The sequence below is a fragment of the Notamacropus eugenii genome, chromosome 1 (assembly GCF_028372415.1).
Source record: "Notamacropus eugenii isolate mMacEug1 chromosome 1, mMacEug1.pri_v2, whole genome shotgun sequence".
Classification (NCBI taxonomy): domain Eukaryota; kingdom Metazoa; phylum Chordata; class Mammalia; order Diprotodontia; family Macropodidae; genus Notamacropus; species Notamacropus eugenii.
The window spans coordinates 602,797,890-602,822,368 of NC_092872.1; the positions used below are offsets into that span (position 1 = coordinate 602,797,890).

General features: G+C 37.7%; 1 protein-coding gene across 1 annotated transcript; it reads right to left on the reverse strand.

Annotated features, from left to right (window-relative positions):
• Positions 1 to 548: 548 nt before the first annotated feature.
• Positions 549 to 21,600, reverse strand: POLR1B (RNA polymerase I subunit B). Its single transcript, XM_072634666.1, has 15 exons — positions 20,652 to 21,600; positions 18,147 to 18,314; positions 17,683 to 17,829; positions 16,530 to 16,662; positions 14,352 to 14,488; positions 14,006 to 14,229; positions 13,212 to 13,383; positions 10,535 to 10,706; positions 9,210 to 9,491; positions 8,123 to 8,256; positions 6,897 to 7,067; positions 6,274 to 6,430; positions 4,381 to 4,577; positions 2,994 to 3,247; positions 549 to 1,532 (listed from the first exon to the last, which is right to left on the reverse strand). Exons 1-15 carry the CDS (start codon positions 20,826 to 20,828, stop codon positions 650 to 652), a joined length of 3,408 nt encoding a protein of 1,135 aa, XP_072490767.1. The 5' UTR covers positions 20,829 to 21,600; the 3' UTR covers positions 549 to 649.
• Positions 21,601 to 24,479: the final 2,879 nt, after the last annotated feature.

Sequence of the window (24,479 nt, forward strand, 5' to 3'; positions counted from 1 at the left end):
CCAGGCACTGAAGCCACTCTGGCTAAAGGGGCCAGGTCCTGAGGAATCCCACAAGGGGTGGGGAAGGTCTGCTAAACTGTCCCACTTACATTAAGTGGAAAACTGCCTGTATTGTCTTTCTCTCAACTGTTCCAATGCTGTGGAACATGATCTAAAATTATAATGAAATTATGACTTAAAAGCACATTAAGATTTTTACATCAATTTGTTTTAAAGGATAACAGAAAATAACTTTTTTCTTTTACCAATACAGATAATTAGTTCTTGTGTAAGGAGTATGGTTCAGATAACAAGAACACTGCAATCTTAAGAGATCTTAGACTAATGTACTCTGCAACAGTCACACACGGATCTTCTCTAAGCCTCCTTCCAAATAGAGAAACTCATTTTTGATACCAAACATAGTTCAGATTAAAAAATTCGTATAATTCCTACTGAACATAGAACACTATTAGTCTATGTGCAAAATGATATTTTGCTTTCTGAAACAATTCCCAATCAATGTTTAATAAAACAGACAAAATAATGGATTAAATTCCTCCAACCCCTGCCCATCAAAAAACTTGTTTTTTATTAAAAAGAACTTTAAATGCAAAAAATACATCTGAAACAAATATCTTGAGAGACGAAGACCAGAGGAACAGAATAGTTAAATGACATCCAGTTTGACTTTGATATTCATAGCTGCCAATTCAGCAACAAAATAGCGGAAAACATAAGGAACAGAAACTATGTCGATGGTGTCACTCCGGTTACACACAGTGCAGTTGTATTTCCTGTTGCGCATGGCTGACCAGGAAGGTGGTGGCTTCTCTAGAAGTGGTGAAAGCAAGCTGCCACACTTTACACACACATGGGCAACTGAGCGATCAGAACAGTTGAAGAGGCGATCATGAAGCAGAAAGGAAGTGCCATGTGCTAAAAGTGCATCTCGTTCCATTTCTCCAAAACGGATTCCACCCTGGACATTCCTTCCCCCAATAGGCTGGTTAGTGACTTTATCTCGGGCTCCAGTTGTCCTCACCTGAAATTTGTCTGAGACCATGTGACGTAAGCGCTGATAGTAGACAACTCCTATGAAAATATCTGCTTCTAATTCTACCCCACTGATGCCACTGTATAATCTCTCTGTGCCATAGAAGTTGTAACCAGCAGCCTTTAACATTTCACCAAAGTACTCCAAGGCAGAATTCTCCTCTGAAAAAGTAAAGGGTGTAGCATCATGGCAGAGGCCATGCAGAGCTGCAGATTTCCCTGCCATGCTCTCAATCAACATTCCAATGGTCATTCGAGATGGAAAACCATGAGGATTGAACAGAATGTCAGGTACCATTCCACTTTCTGTAAAAGGCATATCCTCAGTAGGCCACAGTCTACTCAAAATTCCCTTCTGTCCATGGCGACTAGCAAATTTATCACCAATAGTTGGGTTCCGGGGGATTCTCATTGTAATGCAGATGCTCTTGAATTTTCCATTCCCAGAGTCATTACTACATACTTTGATGTTATCCACGATACAATTTTCCTTATTTCTAAAAAAGAAAAGTTTTTATTTATTATTAGTTTTTTCAATGGTCTTAGTTTCTTCAAAATAATGTATTCAGGTAAATATTTCCTCCACGAAACATTAGATCAGAAATTCTCTTTCCCTCTCTGTGAACATGTATCCCACATACCTCAAGGCAATACACACACACACACACACACACATATATACATTTATTGTAAAAATATATGCATGTATATGTGTGTGTTAATTTGAAAACTTTCAACAAAAGTAAAATTAACCTCATCAGAATGCCAAAATGGATGAAGGAGATTTCTTCTAGATATTATTGTTATGTGAGTTTTTGTTTAGGACTGAAAATGAATTAGGTTTTCAAACTGAGGCTTCTTCTGAAGAGCCTCATGATCCTGTCTGTAACAATCAAGTTATCTGAAAAGCTACCCACTATTTTACTGAATCTATTATAGAATCCAACTATACTTAAGATTAAAAAAAACCACAATGCATTAAATTCAGATCAATAAAACAAAATCTTAAGCTTATCTTGCATTTTTCAAACTTATATTTAAGGTAGTTACTAAAAAAAAAAAAAAAAAAGGTTGTTCGTCAGTGTAATGGTAAGGAAATTTGAAGATCTTTCCTGCCCCTTAATAGGCTCATGTGACCTGCTTTGAGCTCTGGCCCAGTCCACAGTCTGAGTCACATGAAGGCAATGGTGGAAGGAGCTTGCTAAACGGTAGAGCAGGCAGGATACAGCAGGAAGAGAGTGAGGTGGAGCTGAAAGGCAGCAGGCAGAGTAGAGCAGATTGGGTGAGAGAGGGGCAATTTGCCTAAGGGAGCTTCTTTGTGGGGAGGCCTGAAAGAGGGAAGTCTTGGGGATGGTGGTTTTCTTTCTATTGGTAATGTGTACAAACTTCCTTGTTATCATAGAGGAATTGGCTTTCTGGTATCTGAATAAATATTTTGGTTTTGTCTTTGAGGAAGAGTTTATATTTTGCAAATTTATCCTGGAAATACACCTGCATATCCATAGCAGCATGTGTGGGTATAGCATTGGCTACAGTAAGTAAGCATATGTTAAGCACCTACTATATGCCAGACATTGTACTAAGGATGTCAACCCCCCTCATTTACCTTATGTTGCTTCCAATTTAGCTCTGCAGAGGGTTCTGAAGAGAGAATCAGTACAGAAAACCTAAAGGTAACTTTTACCCACAGTAGCAGTTTATTCACTTATAATTAAGGCAGTGGGTGCTGGACCTTAATGCTTTTCTTTCCCAAATAATGCCTGGGAAAGATCTTGGCTAATGAAGTCAGCACAGATTGGCTGATCAAAGACTACACCCGAGACTGTAGTTAAGATGTGCTCATCGCAGCAAAAACCTAACAATCACTTTTTAACATAAACTTTTGGTGGAAGACAGCACATTTCTCAGGAGACTCTGTAAAATGAATAAATTTTCTAAAAAGAGGGATCCAAACTTACTTATAGTATGTCACAAAGCTTTCCCCTGTATTGATATTTAGGTAACTGTAAAAAGGGTCCCCATATTTCAGAAGAGATCCAATATGTGGCAAGCCATCATCATCTAATTTCTGTAGAGTCCGTGGATCACCAGGCTTGACTCCAAACACAAGACTATCATCTCCTTGCTTGATTTTTCCTGAAAGATCTATGTGTTCTGTCTTGTAGACACTTCCATGAGCAAAGCCTCTTTCCCAGGAAGCTTTATTCACAATCTAAAAAAAACAAAAGAATCATTAATCTGAAACCTGTCTAAATCACTGTCATGTTAAGACTTTTAAAGGTAATTCTATTTGACTTTAAAATAATCTTTCATTAAGATTAAATATACTATATCATAGTCATTTTCAGTTTGGACTTTCCAAATTGGAGAAACCTGCTTTACTGGATGAATTTTGAGAGGGCAGGAATTATAACCCACAAAGAAACAAGCAAGCATAGTAATTTCTTTAAAATAGAAACACACCTTTTTCTATCATATCTTACTCTGGTGCCTTACTTGTGGCAGGTTTTTCTAGCCTGTAAAAGCTTGGTGGATGGGCCTGATAATGGACTGCATTTTTGTTGTCCAAGGACCAGCCTAGATGAAACTGGAGAGGTTCAGGATGGTTGAAGGAGGATGTTTTTTGACTGTGATAATCCTTAAAATATCTGAAAGGCTGTGGACAGCTGCACTATGTACTAGAGGAGAGTGTTCACACTGACAAAATTATAGATCCTTGAAGTATATCTGTTCTTGTATCACTTCTCATATCAAGATACTGAAGAGGAGAGTTCACTCAAAATAATCAAATTTATTGATTACAAACAATTATTGAAACAAATACAGCAAGAAGAGATTAGGTCCTTGAATATTTAAGGAATAAACAAAGTATTTTAGAGTATATATGATCTGTGTTCAAGGCACTGTGCATGGAAAGTTTTTGATTTGCCAGAAGCTTGCCTATCTAGGTGACACCATGAGCCAGAGTTATGTCAAAGATTCTTACTTGGAAAACACAAACTGAAAAGTGTCCTATCCCAAAGAAGAGAAATAAGAAATCCCTACCTTTGCTTCCTTGTAGAGGAAGGGGTCTATGGATACAAAAAGCTACATATCATAACAGACTTTTCCAAGATGTTAGTTTTGTCAACTGCTGGAGTTTTTTCCTTCTTTTCTTTTTTCTTTTTTTTTTTACAACATATTGATCTAAAGGCAGGGGTTTGGGGGTGGGGGAATATATTGGGAAATGTAGGCAACATAAAAACAAAAGTTATCAATAAAAATTAGGTTTTTATCTTTCTTTCTTTTTTTTTAAAAAGAGCCTGGTCACTCTTAGTTTTTGAAATTCCTTTTTCAATAACATACCATAGCATCTTCCATATCATATCCTGTGTAAGAAATGACAGCAACAACAGCATTTGTCCCAATGGGATAGTTATCCATATCATAGTAATCATACATGTATGGTCTCACTAAAGGGCTTTGTGGAGTCTGAAGACGATACAGTTTGTTATCTGATCGGTCTTGGTAAGTAAGAAGTGGAAATCCCATGGTTTGTTTACCTAGAGAAAAAACCCCAAAATTGTGAATTCCCAAAATATTTTTAAGGGTTTATTATTTTACTACCCAATGTATTTTTTTCCACATATCAGAAAAATACCACGTGAAAAAGTCAATGACAAGCAATAGAAAATGACGAGAGAAAAAGTAACAAGAGATCCAGATCCATAACCTACTTATCCCTGAAGTATATGACTTAGGTGGTTTATTCAAGAGTCGTTTTTGTATTTTTTACATAATTGACATTTTCATAACACTTTAAAGTTTGCACTTTATATCCATGAACTTATATAGGTAAGAACTACAGGCTATGTGACTGTAATTTTACAGTAGAGGAAATTGTGGAAGATAGTGCTTAAATGACTTGTCTAAGGTGACACAGCTAGCATCTGAGATAGGACAGAGTATCAGGTTTTCCTTATTCCAAGTTTAGTGCTCTCTCTAGTACTCCATGCTGCTTCTCCTTACTGAAGACAGTCTCAAAAAAATTATTCATCAATTATTTAATATCAGTTTGGGAGATTTCAAAGAGTTTTGGGGGGGCATCTCACGTGATGGAGGTATTTTCAGTAATGACTCAAGTGGAAGAAGATAGCTTTTATAATTGTGCTGCTACCAAATAAAGGGAATTAACTAGAACTAGAATTTTTGATCAAACAGAATTTGAATTCTATTTCCAAATTTTAAAAAGACGAATACTTCTTGTTGGAAGAATTCAACTTCAAAAGTACAAAAAGAAGAATGGTACAATGATGATTTTAAAATAAGCAAACATAACCTCTCCACATGAAATATATACCTATATAGTTTTCAAATTAAATACACATATTTGACACAACAATAAATTTTAAAATTGTGCTTTTCTCAAAAGCAAGATTTATGGAGAATCTTTTATATGTCAGAACATACAAAGAGCTTGGTGAAAATCTTCACTAATACAGTAACACAAATCCTGAGGGTGGTTAGGAAATCCATCAGTAATAACAATTACTAAAAAGACAGTCTTCTCTGTCCCACACTGAATCCCATAAGTGTTCTATGGCAAGGCCTAAAGACAGTTCTAGACAGTCTCCGTATTCCTACCAGGCTTTCATCTTCTGCCTCTTTTTTTTTTTTTTAAACTGGGTTATCCTATCTCAACCAGGGTGGTAGAACAGCAGCCACAAAGGCCCCACTACGGACTGGCACAAAAGCTTTGACCTGCTGTTTCCACCTGGATGTATTGTCTCTTGTTAGGCAGTCTGGAGGGCCCTCACTCCCAAGGACTCATCATATTGCCAGACTTAGTGTGGACACCCAATTAACTTAGCCTACTGTTGCTCAAAACTTTCAAACACAAGCGATCCACCACCCTCAGGCTCTCCTGAGGTACTAGGTATGTATGCCCCACCACTCCTGGCATCCACTTCCTTCTCAAGTGAACTGGGAAAGAACTACAACTAATGGGAATGAAGAGAACAGACTGAGCTAGACCATCCAGTCACAAATCTATTACCACATAAGAGGAGGGCTTCTAGAAATGTACACCTGGTTTTGGATTATGGTTTAAAGGACTCTCATTCTTAATGAACATCTTATTCTCATTTTAAAGTTAGTATGTAATTAAAATTGTTTTTACATGGTAACAGCGGAAAAATAAAATATATACATATATTTTTAAAAATAGCATGTAATCATCCTAATTAACAAGATAGTTACCCATCTGGCACTGATACATGTTTCGGGGACTCTGATTATGATCAGAGAAAGGAATGAAATTGGCTACCACGCTCAGCATGCTGTGAGGAAAGAGCTCCTGGTGTGTAGTTACTCCAGAAATAACCTCATTCTCAAAGATAGCAATGTTCATAAAGATCTGAAACCAAAAAGAAAGAACCAAGTATAGATTTTAAGGAAATAAATGGCAGTGAACGATGGGTATCATAATATTTAGAAAAGGGGGGAAAATTTTAGTTAATTTAGTTGAAATCAGATGAAAATGTGTACTCCCTAGACTATGGGAAATGAAGTTCAGTTTACCAGTACTCATCATCTCCTGCTGAGATCTAAAGAAATGCCTAACAATACAGAGTTGGTTTTTTAAAAAAATTAACACAATGAGCTCTCTATCTAAATGATAATGTATAAAAAGGGTTAAGATGGGAAAATTTTAAAAAACACCAATTTACAACTTTGTAACTGCCAAGATTCAGGTTAAATGACTCCAAGTATTTTTAATCAAATATTTTTAACAGAGGGAACAAATGGGCAATTAAAAGGATGCTTGAGTCCACAGAAACTATAACATCTTATACATGTACCAAGAAAGTACATCACTCTACCTGTTCCAGAGTGCCAATCAGTTCTTCTTTACCCAGTTCCAAATTCTGCACAGGTCGTATCATTCTACAAGGAGTAGTAAAAAGAAATAGCCCTGGGTACAAACTTGGTTTTCCAGTCATTGGGATAAGGACTATTTCCATCCAAGGAGGGATTTCTTTTTTCCCCAATACCTATTTCCAAGAGAAAGAAAATCAGAAAATGTTCTCCATTTCTTTAATTTCATGAATAATGGTTCCATATTTTAGAAAAAAGAAAAACCACCATGCAGCTGGTAGTAAATGTCAAATCATCCCTGACAAGCTGCAGTTGGTTAAAGGAAAAAAACAGAAGATCAGAATGGAAGGAACTTAACTATAAGTTCTTTTACCACCTCCCCTTATCCAACCCTCCCCATGACAGAGATGTTGAGCATGGGGGCAATCTAGGGGAGGGGCTAGGCCACTAACCACCTCTCTTATTCTCTAAATTTCTCCAGAATCCTATGCCTGATAATTCAGTCTCCTATACAGGAACCAATTAATGAATAATCAATTCTAAAATGCATAGTTAAGTTTAAGCATATATGACAACTTACACCTCACACAGAAGTCTTGTAGAAAGCTAAAAACACGTTCTTTAGTTTTATGTTAAATGTACAAATAGTATCAGCAAAGAATGTAAAATTTTAGGGACTGCTACTATGCTAACTAATTCTCTAAATAGAGAGCTTTATAATCAAAGGGATAAAGTCTCTGGAATTAAATGAACACATTATTTGAAAATATAAAGGCCCCAAATACCTATTTTATTTCTCTTTTCAAATCCCTGAGGGAAATGAGTAAGACCTGTTTGTATTGCATACAACCAAACATCTATTGCATAAGATCAAAAGAACTGATCTGAATACTCTGTTTTTAGATCACAATTAATTCTTATCTCCTCACTCAAATTTTAAGTTTGCCAATCAGCCCCTCAGATTGGAGACCTGAGGGAACAGCAAACATGTTGATCAGACACGATTCCGTAATTCAAACCAGTTACCCTATGGTGGTCAGCCAATTTACTTGTCTGAAAATATATTTCAACTTCATACCAGATGAAACTCTAGATACTGGCCATTCTTATGCTCTCTCAGATTTCTTCAGATCATTTTTGTGGCCCACTTTCTCAGGATGAATAAGAAAAAAATAGTAAAGAAAAGTTAAAAAAAAAAAAAAAAGAAGCCAATTTGCTTATCTAAGATCACCTTAAAATTCCGGAGAGAATCTGCAATGGCAGGAGCAAGATCCTTTTCCACCCAGCCAACCAAGATACCATTCAACATAACAGGGTAGCATTCATTATATGGTTGACTTGGAGTCCCATCAAACGGGGTAACCCCTGGGGAAAGAGGACAATAATATAGTACAGTCAACCATACCAAAACACTTCCAGTCATTAAAACTAGCTGCACACGGCTTTCCAACAGTCTCTTTCATCACTTTACGACACTTTATACATTTAATATTAATACCCTTAGACTAATTGGATGCTATAGGTCTTTCTTATTAGGTGTTTCTTTAATCTCAGTATCATTACTTTGCAGATGGCAAAATGAGTCACCAAAGTGTAACCTCAGCTTTTTATTCATTTTTTCCTTACTGGTAAGAAGCCCCAGAAATTAATGAATGGCCTCTGGATCCCACTTTAGATATCGCAAGACTGAAAGGATACAGAACAGAAGGAAAAGATCAAACTGCTCCTAAGTAAGTAGAAATATGGTAAAATGTCCATCAGGAATGGAAGGCTCATGTGAAAGACAGAAAATAGGCTACAGAAGAAAGGGAAAGGGCACTAGGAAATAAACAAGAATTGACTGAGGTGGCTTGAATGTCAGGGACCCCATGGACAGAAAAGTTTGAGTGCAATTCTATGTAGAAACAGAGATGATCCTGGAAATGACGGAAGATAGAGTCTCCCTAGTCCATGACATTAAATACTTTGTAGGATCAATGAGCACAGATATTAAATAGGCACTCACTAGACACAGAATGCATGATCTTTGGGCTTTAAGGATTGGTGCTTTTTTAGGACTTCACTTTCAAAGGAGGATCTGAACACTTGTTGGTTTTGATTGTAGCAGAATTTTGTAAAAAGCAGAGGGACACCTCTAACATTGCAAATTCCTGCTTTCCTTTTTAATTTTCAAAGTGTTTTCAACAGTTTGTAATGAAAATGATTAAAAAGCAGTTCCTCCAGGGAAACTATGTCCTTGCTGATCTCTCAAAAGATGAACAATTATCCACCACGATCACCGAAGGAGAAAAACTTTCACTTAACTGCAAGAAACATACCTAAGGAGCAGAGCAAAGGTGGGATGGTAGATACATAGGTAGTCTGTGTGACTATCTCACAGATAGCAGTCATGTGGTTCATCAGGCCACAGGGTTCTCCATCTGGTGTATGCACAGGACAAAGGAAACCCCAGGACTCTGGAAGTAGCTTTCGAACTGTGGTTGTTCTCATCCTGGCAAAGGCAGCACCTCGGTGTACACAGCGAAAATGGGAAAGATAGCGTATGAAATTCAGTTTGTCAGCCACCACACAGAGGCCAGAATCTTGCAGCATGCCAAGACCTAAATAAAGCAAAAATCAAAGCTGTTTAAAATCTCTAGATGCATATGTTACCATAATAAAATAAATCTTATTTTCACTATGGTTAAATAGTTTTATATATGTTAACTACCCCTAATATATTTTTGTCAACTATTTCAACCTCTAGAACAACCAAACCTTATACTACTGTTTCTATCAGATAACGAATCTGTGGAGGAAACTCATTCTAATCAGGGGCTCTTCACCTTTTTCACATAAGTCTCCCCCCCTCCCCCCGCCGCTCCTGCAGCAGTCTAGTGAAAAGTAGGGATCCCAGAATAATGTTTTTAATAATGTCCCAGAATAGTTTTTTTGATGTATAAGATACACAGGATTACAATGGAAACCAATTATAGTGAAATATCAAAAAATAAAACATAAAAAACCAAAATTTACTGGATCTCAAATTAAGGTCTGCTTAATTTAAGAGTAAATTAAGACTGCTCTAAATAAAGAACAGAATTTCTATTTCTGACTTACTAAGAACTCTGGTGGAAGTGCTAATATAATGGACAAAAGAAAGGGCAATTAAGATGTCTGGATAACACAAAAATCTCATAATTCATCCCTAAATAAGCAAGACTACAGCTATCCTCTCTGATTTTCACATCATTTCTGCTTTTTATTTGTTATGCCATAAGAAATGATGTATATGAAGAAAAATACCAAAAAAGGGAAACCTTATGAAGTGATGTGGGATTAAAAAAAAAGTAGAACCAGAATAGTAAATATACCATGTTAAAAAAATAAACCAAAAAAAGACTTTAGGAAGAGATGTAGAAGGAAATAGAAGATTTAAAAACTTATCTTGTTAAAGTTGATATGTACTTAAATTAAATTAAAATTAAAATTTATTTAATTTAATTATAATTAAATTATAAATTAAAAATAATGGAACTCAGTTTCATGTATGGGCAGTTTTTGTTTTCATTTAAGTATTTCAGTATTATTAACAAACTACACCAAAAGTCTAGGATAGCTTTTTTTTTTTTGTAATTTAAGAAAAAAAAGGTATTAATTTCACCTGATTTTGATCGTAGGTTCCCAGTAGCGAGAAGATACTCAAATGGTCTCGTAAGATCTAATCCCATACTAAATATTTTTATCAGATTTTCAGTGTTAATAGTGACATTGGTCTTTTGAGCTCTCTTATCTAAAGCTATTTTAATAGACACCAACCAAGCTTCCATCTTTTCCTGAAATGAAACAACATCAACAACAACAAAAAAGACAGTGGAGAGATTAGTTTTTTAAAAAATTCCAAGTGCTTTGTAATGATACAGTGACTTACTCAAACACTGAGAAAATGAGTCATGCTTGAGGAACTACATAAAAACCCTTTTAAATGTCCACCTCCTACATAAAGCCTTCCCTGATGACCCTCTAACAGGAATAATCTTCCCCAGACCACACCTAGCAATTTGTTCAATAATTTTCTAACGCATTTAATATGCAGTATTTGTTTATTTGTGACAATACCTTACTCCTATACTAGAATATCAGGTCCCTAAAGGGAGAGACCTTCTCTTATCTAAAACTCTATCTCTCTCAGCACAGCGTTTTGTATAGGGTAGGCACTTACCAAATGTTATTTGAATAAATCAGTATCTCAGTTGTTTCTAAACATACTAATATATGTTAGTAGTCTTAGAGTGAAGAAAAATATAATTACTTCTAGACTGTTCACATTAATGGCAGCTGGGAAAAGGTGAGAGTACAGAGATGTGGACCATAAAAGAAAATGTAGTTGGCTTTGGAATGTGCTCCTACCCTTAAATATGAAAAAGTCAATAAAACTTTTGAATTCTGAGAGAACAGACCTTTCAGTACCCAGACCTGCTTCAACCCTGGAAAGCTTCGAACGCACTCTAAATGCCAACAAATGAAAACAGCTAAGAAAAGCAGGTTACACTCAAGAACTTAGAAAGCTGTGAGTGGTCAGGAAAGGGCCAGTCTTTTCATATGAAAGCAGTGCACACCAATTAGTAATATCTCAGCAGCTGAGGCAGCAGAGAAGGCAGATTCAGAATTATTTCTGAATTTCTTCTTGTAAAAGTCAACTCCTCTTGATCTCATTCCCTCTCATTTGTTGGTCTTAGGTTTGTCCTTTCAACCACCCTCCTACCACCACCTCTTTTCAAATCTCTTCTTACTTATTGGCTCCAACTCTACAACTTATAAACATGCTCAGTTCTCTCCAGTCTTAAAAAAAAAAAATCCCCTTTTTGCTAAATCCCAACATCACCTCAAACCACTACCCATGTCTTTTCTTTTCATAGCACAACTCTTAGAAAAAGCTAAAAATCTACATAAACACTGCCGCCACTGCTTCTCAACTCCTAGTGATTTAGATTTCAATCTCATCTTTTAGCTAGAACCAATTTCTACAAAGGGCAGCTAGATGGCTCAGTGGATAAAGCGCTGGGCCTGAACTCAGGAAGATTCGAGTTCAAATTTGGTCTCCATTACTTACTTGGCTGCATGACCTTGGGCAAGTCACTTAAACCTGTTTGCCTTAATCCACTGGAAAAGGAAATGGCAAACCATTCCATTGTGGAAAATGGAGAAAACTCTATGGACTATATGGTCCAGAGGGTCTCCATAAGTTCAACACAACTAAACAATTTCTACAAAGTTACCAGCAATTTTATTAGATAGTCTATCTTAATCTTTCTTCTTTTCCTCCCATTTGCATTTTGTTACTGACCAACTTTTCTTCCTTAAGTTTTTAGAAAGACATTTCTCTTAGGTTACTCCTTTTTAGTTTCTTTTGCATCATTCTTATCCCAATCCTTTATGCATAGATATAATCTGAGTATCTCTTAGGACCTCTTTTTCTATGGTAATATCATTAGTTCCTATAGGTTCCACTATCACCTCTATGCAGCCCCAATCACTCCCCTGAACTCCACTGTTATATCACCAACTATCTATTGGACATCTCTAGCTGAATGTCTGCTAGGTACCTCAAACTCAACATGTCCAAAAGAGAAGTCACCTTTTCCCTCAAATTCTTCCTTTTTCCTAATGTTCCTATTTATCTTGAAGGCTCCACCATCCTTTCAGTAACCCAGGTTTGCAATTTCAAAGTCATCGCTGACTCTTCTCTCTCCCTCACACCCCAGATTCTAATAAGTTGCCAAATTTTGTCAACTGTACCTCCCTAATTTCTCTCACATACATTTCTCTCTCTCCAAATACACTAGAATCACCCTAGTTGAAGCTCTGTCTTGCCCAGGCTACAGCATAGCCTTCTAACTGATTTCTTAGTCTCTTGTTTCTCCCTTCTTTAATCCATCCTTCATCGAAGCTAAACTGCCATTCTTAAGCATAGGTATGACCATGTCACTATCATGCTCAAGAAACTCTAATGGCTGCCTTTTAACCCTAGAATGAAACGCAATTCCTCTGCTTTTAAAGCGCTTTTCCTACCTTCCAAGGTTTACTGCTAATTTTTCTTCTTCAAACACTCTACATTCCAGCCATACTGGATTACTGAACTGTTCAGTATATACATGTTATCTCTTGCTTCTGTACAGATTGTATCCCTCTAAAAAACCGCTGCTGTTATTGTATCAAGTTTATAGGAGATCTTGGTTATTCTGCGAGATAAATTATATCTATTTTGTTGGGTCCAGAATATCATTTGTTACGAGTCAAACATTAAGGAAAATTTGGAAAAAAATTGTGGGTTGGTGTACCTTTAAAAACATAAGGATGAGTCGTCCTGGTGTGAGAACTTCCTGATTCATTAAACTATCAGGATTCTCCTCCATACATTCTTCTTTGGCAAAAGTAAACAACTTCCGAGTCATGAGACAAAGCACATAAAACTTTTCTTCATTGGATTTCAGATGGATACACACACACTGACTATTAAATAAAAAAGAAAAAAATTCAAAGGAATTCAACTATTGATTGATCCTACTGCATTTACTAAAATAAATATATCACTCAGTCAATTCATACCAATGTTAAGCAGCTTCAGGAGAAAAATGAAAAATTGTCATTCTCCAATACCATAGCTTTTCCTCTCCAACTTGGCCATTAAGGTGAAGTCCAATGAAAAAGAAAAAGCTATCACTATTTCAAGCTCCAATGACCTCGTTGTAGAGATTCTGTGGACCACAGCAGCCACAAATCTACTGCTAATCCATATTCTCTCTAACCCAACTACAAATACACAAATGGAACCTGTGCACAGAGGCCAGAGCTATAATGTTGTTGGTATAAGGTACTCTTAGTGAGAAAACACCCCCTACCAGTGCAGGTCAGCAGAGGATTGCCTGAGCTTCTGAGAGGTGTAGTGAGTTGCCCAGGGTGACACAGCCAGTAGGAGTCAGAGGGAAGATCCAAAGCCAAAATTTTCTAGCTCTGAGGCTGGGGGGCTAACTACTATACCATCAACTACATTTCAAATATATTATCATAAAAACCCCCACCTTGAATCCCAAACCTACAAAAAAGTAAGAACATTTTGCAAGAAAATACATACTTTAACAGAAATTCTGCAACTTGTTCATTTGGGTACCAATCAGGAAGGCTGAGCTTTACTCTGAAACGTTCTCCCAAATAGTTAAGGACCTGTTTTTGTGTGAGACAACCCTCTTCCATTACAATTCTTAACATCTGAGAAACACAGTTCCTAAAAAATGAGTTCTCCTCTCTTCCTTTGATCAGCTCCTGAAAAATCTGGTAATCAGAAAAACCAACTAATGCCTAGAACAGAAAAAATAAGTTTAACATTAGTGATCTACTTAATCAAATCTATAATTCACTTTGCAGAATCTGATTGAAGCTTTGGAATCTTCTGATGAATCTCATAAGAAAAATACTCATACCTTGAGTATAAATCCCAGAGGAAGAAAAAATAATTCCTTATGATAAATAAAATTCACCATCACTGAGCCATTTTCCAGGTAGTGAAGGTTCATGTTGATAGCAGTGTGCTCATCCCTAACACAGTGCATTGAAATTCCTGTCAAAATAAGCATTACAAAATTAGAAACTTGGTGCCTCTAGCAACTATACTTGATGATAACTCAAAAAGGGTAGATCTATACCCAGAGGTTTAAGCAGTTTAAGTTCAAGTAATTTGTTTCATAAAGATACTAATCAGTTTGATTGCCAATACAGTTCTCATTTTAAGTAAATTCACATTTGACAAATTCAACTTTACATATAGAATTCCGAAAGAAATCCACATTCCAAAAAACCCACTTATGTTAACTTTCCTATGCTCACATAGCTTCTGCCCCTTGGCTCCCACCCTTCTACTCCCTCCCACCCCCAAACCTAAACAAACAAAAACAAGACAACCCTAAAAATAACCCCTCCAAATGAGAGAGAATAGATGCAGATACACCTGCCCACTGCCACCTCAATTGGAAGTGTGGCTTGAAACCTCCAGTGTCAAGAGAGACCTTTACCTCAATCCACCCACCCACTGTCTTCCATCTGTCCCTGGCCCCCCAGTGTTGCCTTACTCTCCTGTCTGTGTCCATATCTTGACTTCCAAGTGTCAGCCTTCAGTATAGTTGGCCCAGATCCCCATGTGTTCCTGTTCTTACTCTTACTTCTCTGTCCCTAGTCCCCATGTGTCCTTGAACAATGCGCTGACTGACCCCCTGACCCTTTTCCTCCCAACATTCACATTATGTAAAAATCACTTTATGCAGAGGTCTGTGAAATGGTCTACTTACATAAAACAAGAACTATCTGTATGTGCTTATGTAGGGTTGGTATATGCTTATGGGGAATATGACAAATAATTTTAAAAAAGGACAAAATATTAAAATATATTAGCAAGAGAAAGACAGAACACAGAAAATAAGAGAATCATAGAGCTGGAAGAAACCTTAGAGATCATCTGCCAAAGCGCCATAGCTTACTGTATGAAAACCTGGGCTCTCTCCCAGTCTAGATGGGAATGAAAAGTTATTATAGCACAGTTTAAATCAGCATTGGTCAAGGAGTCTGGGGACCTGCAGTAAAATCCTCTCTCTGATGTTTACTACCTGTGGAACCTTGGACAAGTCACAAACTTCCAGCCTTCAGTTTCCTTCCCTGTAAAATGAGGGCGGTTGCACAAGATGGTGTCTGACATACCTTCTAGCTCTGGATAGTTCATGTGAACCAATAATTCATATAGAAGAAATTTTACTTTGAAGGGGAGAACCACATTTAAAATGTAGTGATTATGTTCTTTTATACAAAGAGTTGACTTTGTATTTTAATACAAAAAACCAAGAGAACACAAGTGAATTCCATTATAGTAAGGAGGCTGAAAACAGAAGATGTTTCATTTTACAATAAACCAATATGGCATAAAATTCACAATGGAAAACAAATTAGATAGTTAACCTACTTCTATAAGGGGTATTGCAGATGAAATTACTACATTAAATAGCAGGCAATGTGGGTTAGTAAAAGGACCTTTGGACTAAAGAGAGAAAAGACTGGCCTAGTCCCATCACCCTTTAAAGGGAAGGTCTTGGAACTCTCATAAAAGAGTTGAACCAATCAGAGAGGCTCTTTTTCTGTCTGCCTATCTCTCTTTCTCTCCCCATATATGTATGTGTGTGTGTGTGTGTGTGTGTGTGTGTGTACATATATACACAGATCTATATGTATCTGCAAATATACAGATCTCTACATCCAGAGGAAATTTTGGGAAGTGAGAAAGTTTTTTCTTATATTGAGCCAAAATCAACTAGTATTATACAAAAATGAACATGATGTGTATGTCTGTGAAATGTTCAAGCAGAGGCTTGTTGATGATCTGTTAAGAATGGTGTATTATTAACAGAACTAGGTCAAAAGTTGGAATTAATGAATACTAATGTCCCTTCCAGCTTTCAACAATGAAATATTTAATAAAATGGAATCATACAGAAGAAAAAAGAACCAATTTAAATAAAACTTCTCTTCATTTCATTTAATCATTTTAATATTTAACTTAAAATTTATCTTTTCCTAAGCTACCATCCCAGTATTAATTGTTATGATTCACTACTCACCGTAATGGGTATAACCAGGGCCTCTGGTTTTCCATTTTGGTCTTATCATTGCAATGGGAAAATTTCTCCGAGGCATAATTAGCATTCTGATAATTTTTTCAATACCATTTATTATAAAATAGCCTCCCATCTCCTGTCAAAGAAATCAGAGTGATGTTAATACCACAAGGCTACATATACACATGCATATCTACATACAAAAGCACCTATATAAAATCAAAGATACTCCACGTCACTAATAAGAGAAATGTACATTAAAACAACTGAGATTTTCAACTCACACCCTGCAAAGCAGCAAAAATGACAAAAGATGGCAATAGTCAACGTGGGAAGTATTGTGAAAAGACAGGCACACTAATTAATTGTTGGTGGAGCTATAAATAAACATAAACATTGTGGAAAGCAACCCAGAATTATGCAAATAAAGCGATAAAATACTCATTATCCTTTCACTGAGAGACTTCCATTACTGGGCTTGTACCTGAAGAAAGTCAATAAGAAGAAACTCCTCAAATATAACAAAATATCTACACCAGTATTTTTTGTAATAAAGAATCAGAAACTAACGAGATGACCATTAATTGGGGAATGGCTAAACAAATTTTGGTACATGAATATAATGGGATTTGCTGTGCTATAAGAAATGCTGAATATGCTAAATAGAGAGAAGTGTGGCAAGATCTACATGAACTGATGCAGGGTGAAGTAAACAGAGCCAAGAAAACAACATACAAGGTGACTATGACAATGTGGTAGTCAGGAAGAACACAACATAAATACGTACATCAAAAGTGAATGTGGCAAAATCATAAAGAGCAAGTATGACTTGAAAGAAGGGATGTAAGAGGATATTCCCAACCCACCTCTTTACAGAGGTGGTAAGGTCTATAAATCTTGCACATAATTTCAAACTTTTTTGACGTACTTATCAGCTATGATTTTTTTCCTCTTCTTTTGTCTTTAAAAAATTCTATGTTACATGGGATAGCTCTCTGAGAGGGGGAGGTGGGGATGTAAAAAAATAATAAAGTCATTTTAAAAAAGAAAAGATTAATAAATTAGATGGAAAATTGGGTGAAAACAAACTTTTAAGTAAGATTTTGAATGAATTAAATATTTCTTTATTTAACCCAAGTTACTGATTTCATTTTACCTCTGCCTCCTCATGGTGCTTAATAAGAGCTTTTGGAGGAAGATTATGTAAGTTGCACAGCTTAGACTTCACCATAATAGGAATATGGCCAAGGGATTGTTTAATAATTCCCTTGGGGACCCCATTCACAGACCAGCTGATATCAGCCTAATGGAAAACAGAAGGAAAAAAAATACATTAGCCAAGATAAAAAACTGTGTCCAGACAACTGAAACTACAAAAGTAATTGAAAGGCTCATTTTAAACAGTTAGCACAACACTTAATTCTAATATGAGAGGAGGAACCGGAGAGAAACAGTTCTAATTTCTATATGATATTTAGTGCTTTAGACTTACAAAACATAAGCTACTAATGAAGTTAAGCAGCCCAGTTAAGTGTGATATTTTTATTAGATACACTAGATATACAATCGATCATATCGATTATTCATTTGTTATTCATTTAGTCACCGTTATTTACTTACTGTCAGCTTTCCCCGATATGTACTTCTCCGACCACGACATTCTGCTGGGTAGATTTTCAAATCTTTGCAGATGCTCCCTTTAGGGACCATGGGAGGAGCAACGACAGCATCCACAATAGCAAGAGTGATACGTTCATCTTTGAAAGCAAATTCCAAAGGTGGAATGGCCTGAAACACAACACCCCTTTTTCTTTATTTTGCATTTTCTGAGAACTTTCACTCAAAGGACATTCTAATCACGTCTGTTCTAAGTGCACTGATAACTTCTTATTTATTCTCATAAAGGAGATAAGCTCATTTAGACTTGATATAATTAAGAACTTTATAAAAATTAAAGCTATTCAAGGAAGAATAGGGCAATCACTGGATTGCAATCACTCTATGTTCCCTCAATAGAAGGGTCTCATTAATGACTTCATAAATATGAAAAACATTATTTGTATCCCTGAGCCTACAGAAGTAAAAGATGGTTACAGGAGATCAGGTTTATACATGAAAAGGAGAATGAAGCCAGAATCTCCTTTAAGTGACTTTATGGGGCAGAGTGACAGAAAATCTTCCCTGAATACCTGAACTCCCTCTGCTTCACTCTTTCATATTTCAAGCCTTTTGTATTTTCATCCAGCTTCTTTTTTCTTCTTTCAAAGAAAGAACTGAAGTCACCCTGCTTTCTCAAGGCTAACCCATCCACCTGTGCATTTGATCCTGTCTTCTACTGGGCCTTTCATACCATCATCTTTTCTTGAAGATTTTGAATTTACTCTTCCTTTAATTCTTTCCTTACTTTATAAGCATGCCTCCATATCAAAAGATGCCTTCCCCTGACCCTACTAACACTGTTTTACTATTTCCTTCCCCATTTTCAATGCTAAACTTTTTGGATGAGTTAGTCTATACTTGCTGCTCCCCTTCACACACTTCTCAAAGCCTGGTCATGTGCCTTCTGCTCTACCCCTCTTCTTTGAGGTCACTGCTCTGTCTTGTACCTTGTGTGGTAAAATGGGAAAAATACAGGAGAGCTAGGTTCAAATTCTGTCTCTAATGCTTCTGAGCTGTGAGACCACAGGTCTCTCACTCAGTTCCTCTGAACCTAACTTTAAGAAATAAACAAAATCAGAATAATTAAACCTCTAAGTGCCCTTCTTACCATTTCACCATATGGCTCAAAGGAGAAACTGGGATATGATGTACTTGGGAAAACTTAAATATTGGCTTCTATTATGTATTTTTGTCTTATCCTCTTATCTAGTAAACTCCATGGGGCAAGACTATGTCTTCTTAAGCTTTGTACATACTCGTGGGAATATCTCATATCATGTCCCCCACTCACACTGCTGAAGGGTGTGAAGTGGAAAAAGTTTAAGAAGCTCTACCCTAGAACTTAGCAAGATGAATCAAACAAACACTTATTAGGTGCCACATTACATACACAGGATGTTGATATAAAGACAAAAATCAAAATAATCCTGGCCCTAAAGGAATTTACGTTCCATGGGAAGAAGGTAGACAATAAACACATAATAAATACTGCTGAATAAATGGGAGGGAACACTCTCAACCAGCAACTATTCCCTTGCTCAAAATACCGCTTAATAAATTGTCAAAGGTAACAAGCATGACAAACAATCCTTTGAGTGGCTCTCATTAATTTCCAGGCTTAGTCAATTCAGTAGTATTTATACAGAACTTACTATGAAACAGAGACTATGCTAAGTATTGCAGATAAGAAGAAAGCCAAAATTTGATCCCAGTCTTCAAGAAGCTCATAGGGTAATGGGGGAGAGAAAGTAAAAACAAGATAAATACTGGAGAAACAACATGCAGATAAACTGGGGATCATCTCAGAGGAAAAGTACTAAGATTAAGGAGGACTAGGAAAGGCTTGTAGCAGAAGGTGGGAGGATAGTTTAGAAGACAGGAGGGAAAGATGAGGGCGAAAATGAGAGAGAGGGAAGGGAAGAGAGAGAGAGAGGGAGAGAGGAGACGGGAGAGGGGAAGAGGGAAGAAGGAGGGAGAGGGGGAGAGGGACGGAGGGGGGGAGGGAGAGAGACAGAGAGAGAGAGTCAGTCTCTTGCGAAGAAGGAGAGAATAACATTTCAGATCCTGCTGGGAATGAGATCCTCCCATATACCCGGATCTCCCAATTCCTCCCGGTCTCCAGGGCTCAGCCCTCAGCCTCTGCCCCGCCCCCAAGGACAGAGCCAGTCACGCGGGAACAGAGCGGGGCAAGGGGCAAGAGCTCGGCCCACCCCCGATACCGCGAGACGGGGATGGGGGCAGAGGAGAGACGGGAAGGTCGGGCCACGAGACCAGAGTAGGAGATAGAAGCTGGAGGGGGGGACACCAGCGTAGGAGGAGGAAGGTGGGAAGCCTGAAGGGGAAGGGGCACACTTCGGGGCAGGTCGGAAAGAGGGCAGGACAGTGCGGGGAGGAAAGCCGGGGGGCGAGTTATGGGGCAGGAGTCAGGGGAAGTGAGCCCCTGGGAGGGACGGCTGGCCCGCTCACCTGGACCGCGTGGCTGAGCCCCTCTCGCATAGCATAGTTGAAGGACTCGATGTGCGCCCGCGTGAGTTCCTGCAAAGCCGGCAGCTGCTGTTCTTTCGGGATCCCGTAACCCGGCTCGGTCAAGTGTTTCAGGCTGGGCCCGCCGGGTAGGTCCCGCCACTTACAACCGGGATCCATGCCGGTTAACAGCGTGGGAGAAACGAGCCACAGCTGCTGGACATCCCAGAAGGCAGTTCGTCATTAACTCCCGCCCCTCCCTCCTGTGGCATTCTGGGAAATGTAGTAAATGTAGTAAATGAAGTAAAGCGTCACATCTGCGCCAGCAAAAAAACCCAAAAAAACCAGACCCGTAACCGGAAAACTACAAGTCCCAGCAGCCCACGTGAGAAGTACTTTCTGTTTTCCTTTTCCTTTTTTTTTTGGTGATTTTTTTCCAAGTCCGCCCGGCTCACTGGCGGGTTACAGAGTTGTCAAACCCTGGGCACCAGGGTGCCCACAAAATTCCTTGAGATCCGCCGGAACCAGAACAAAATGTAATTAGGAACTATTTAGCAAGATAAGTAGATTAGTTTAAATAAATATACAAACGTATGGTATTGTAAATCAGTATCTCAGAGATCGTTAGTTTGAGAGCAGTTCCCCTCCCCCCCATTTGTGAATCTTGACTGTACCACCGTCTCCTGGTGGCCCACGCGTGTGGACTGCGGGCCCTGCGCCGCCTCGGCCCCCGATGCGCACGTTCTCCCAGGCTTTGCCTGAACTGAGGCTAGAAGTGTCGTCCCAGGCAGCTCCACATTCTCTACAAAACTCAGTTTCTCACTTTGTAAAATGGGTCTACTATTGCTTGAAAAGCTCCTTAATGAAGGGTAGTGACGTCATTTTCATCTTTGTATCTAAAGCACCTTTCTTATACTGGGCACTAAATAAATGTTTGCTGAATCAGACTGAATTAAAACATACACATCTTACGTTTTAACAATTGTAATGTAGACACGCTTAGGCAAAACAGAAAAGAATTTACGGGCCAATTAAGAATGAGAACGGTCCAAATGAAATGGATCACCTCATGATGTAATGAACACACTGTCACTGCAAGTGTTTCAATAGGAACCAGATGGCCGTCTGGCAGATGTTTCCTGCATTGGGTGAGAGGTAGGACTTGATCTCTGATCTTCCTTCCAACTTTGCATAATTTTAATATATATAACATCATAGTTTCCATTAGAATTTTTCTCCCTCCTGCCTCTACTTCCATTAGGAATTCGGGAAAAATAGTTTCCCCCCCTCATATTTAATTGATTTGGATACAGATATCAGGGAACTGTGTATAATGTAGTCACGAAAATCCCATCTGATCCATATACATACATTCATGCTCTGGTATGTCAACTACACAAACTCTTGATATTCTGTATGTATGCCAATTACTGTTACAGATATTTCTTTTCATTGTGGTTTGTTTTCCAAAGGTTGATTCTGTGGATACAATGTTATTTCTACATTGATTGCGCAGTGTTTTTTTCTAGGTAGGCAACAAAGTTTGGAGAACTGCCAGGAAATGCATTGAACATAGACATGCATGCAGTCTTGCAAAGGCCCTGATTACAGTTTCAACAAAGTGGTCTAGTCACATATGAGGCTGGTTTCACTTCTCTTACATGGCTTGAATTCCACTGCCATTTATTGTTGCAGTCAACCTCTGGGGGCAGAAAATGAGTAAGGGTACAATAATAATTGAAATATAGTAAATATGCTTTGTTTTAAATATGGAATTTGTTTTCTAACACAAATGACTGGCCATATATTGACTGAAAATTGTGACAAAAGTCATCATTCAAACGCTTTTCAATAAAACTGATTTAGATATGCTGAATCAGAAAGACCTCTAGCTAATTGGGAGAGGAAGGAACAAGGGGCATATTAGACAAAAAAATACTTTGCAATTTGTTGAAAAATGTGTTACTTTAAAATTAACACCCAATGATACATAGAAGTACAGAGTAAGGAAGCCCTTTCACAAACATGTGTTGGATAGGGTATTAGTCAGATATATTTGGTTGTGGTCCTTTGTTCTTGAAGAGGACCAAAATGACATCACTATGCCAGAGTCTCTTAAGTTTCAGTGTGTCTGATTATGGCTGATCAGACCAATATGAGCTTGGAAAGCTCTACCACAGATCAGGCACAAATTGTTCATGTGAACATTTGGGGGAGATTCTCTAAATTTGTTCATTCTGTGTTTCTTTTGAGCCACTTCAATTCTGCTTTGTTCATAGAGCACAGTGCCTTCTCTGATGTGGGCATGCCATGCTGAGTGGTCCTGCGCCAGTCTCTTCCATGTCACACAATCAATTCTAAAGTTCTTGAGAGACACCTTAAGAGTGTCCTTGTATTACTTCTTCTGACCACCATGTGAATGTTTGCCCTGTGTGAGTTCTCCATAAAACAGTCTTTTCGGCAAATGTACATTTTGTATTGGAACAATGTGACCAGCCCTTTGGAGTTGTGCTCTTTCTAGCAGTGTGTGAATACTTGGCATTTTAGTTCACATAAGGACCTCAGGGTCTGGTACCTTATCCTGCCAGGTTATCTTCAGAATCTTCCTAAAACAATTCAAATGGATGCTATTCAGTTTCCTGGAATGGAGCTGGTAGACTGTCCATGTTTCACATACAACAAGGTCAGCACAATGGCTCTGTAGACCTTCAGCTTAATATTCAGTCTAATACCTCTTCTCTCCCACACTTTCCTTTGGAGTCTCCCAAACACTGGGCTAGCTCTGGCATTCAACCTCTTTATCAATGTATACATTCCAAGAAGTATACTACCAAGGTAAGTGAACTTACCCACAGCATTCAAAACTTTTCCATTTGTTGTAACTGATGGTTCCATGTATGAATGATGTGGTGGTGGCTGATGGAACACCTGTGTTTTCTTGGTGTTAATTATTAGGCCAAAATTAGCACAGGCAGTGGAGAATTGATCCATACTTTGTTGCATCTCAGCTTCAGAGGCTGCATTGAGTGCACAATCATCTGCAAACAGAAAATCATGCACCAACACTTCCTCCACTTTCATCTTGGCTTATAGCCTTTTCAGATTAAAGAATTTACCATCAGTGCAGTAGTACTGATAAATTTTATATTTTAATGATCAAATTTTACTTCATTACATATTTTAACTTCAATTCAAAATTGTCTACACCTTTTGTTAATTTGGACAAAATATTCTTCCCAGTAACAGGATGCTATCATTCATCAAACTATTATTATGGGTTGTAATTGTAAATGTGTTATTTATCTGTATTGTATTATACATCTGTAAATGTTTTATTCTGAGCTCAATACATATTCTTCCTTAAGATGCCTTTATAGGAAAAAGTATTTTTCAGATAGGCTTTCTCAGTCACTAGCACCCGTTTTCTTTCAAGTTGTGGTATAGGAATCAGTATGATTTATGCTTTGTGAGTTTTTGGAAGAGGACTAATGCCAGTGTGGCATACAGATTACATATGAGAAATTTTAGTTTTTAATGAATTAAATCTCTCTAGCTTTTGAAGTTAATTTTTAACATTAATGTATTGCTGGTTGCTAACTGATGGCATTAGAAGCAACATATTAGTCAGTTCTCTGCAAGGAGCTAATTTAAGTAATCTGATGTGTAAGAAATCAATTAGAAAGATAGTAAAGGAATTTAAAGCATTCTGACTTCTGTTCCAACAAGCAGTTCACCAATTCTGAATTCAAGTAATATTCCTCCTGTGAGGAATCCTAGCATCACAAACCACATACTTGTTCCTACATTCTCTTGAATGTATTGCACTCAGTG

Excerpts from the sequence above, each read along its gene's own strand:
- POLR1B (XM_072634666.1), bottom strand. The coding sequence starts at position 20,828 with ATGGATCCCGGTTGTAAGTGGCGGGACCTACCCGGCGGGCCCAGCCTG. Across the intron at positions 14,230-14,351 it reads CTCTGGGATTTATACTCAAG|GCATTAGTTGGTTTTTCTGA; the intron begins GTATGAGTATTT and ends TTTCTGTTCTAG. Across the intron at positions 8,257-9,209 it reads ACCTTTGCTCTGCTCCTTAG|GGGTTACCCCGTTTGATGGG; the intron begins GTATGTTTCTTG and ends CTCTTTCCCCAG.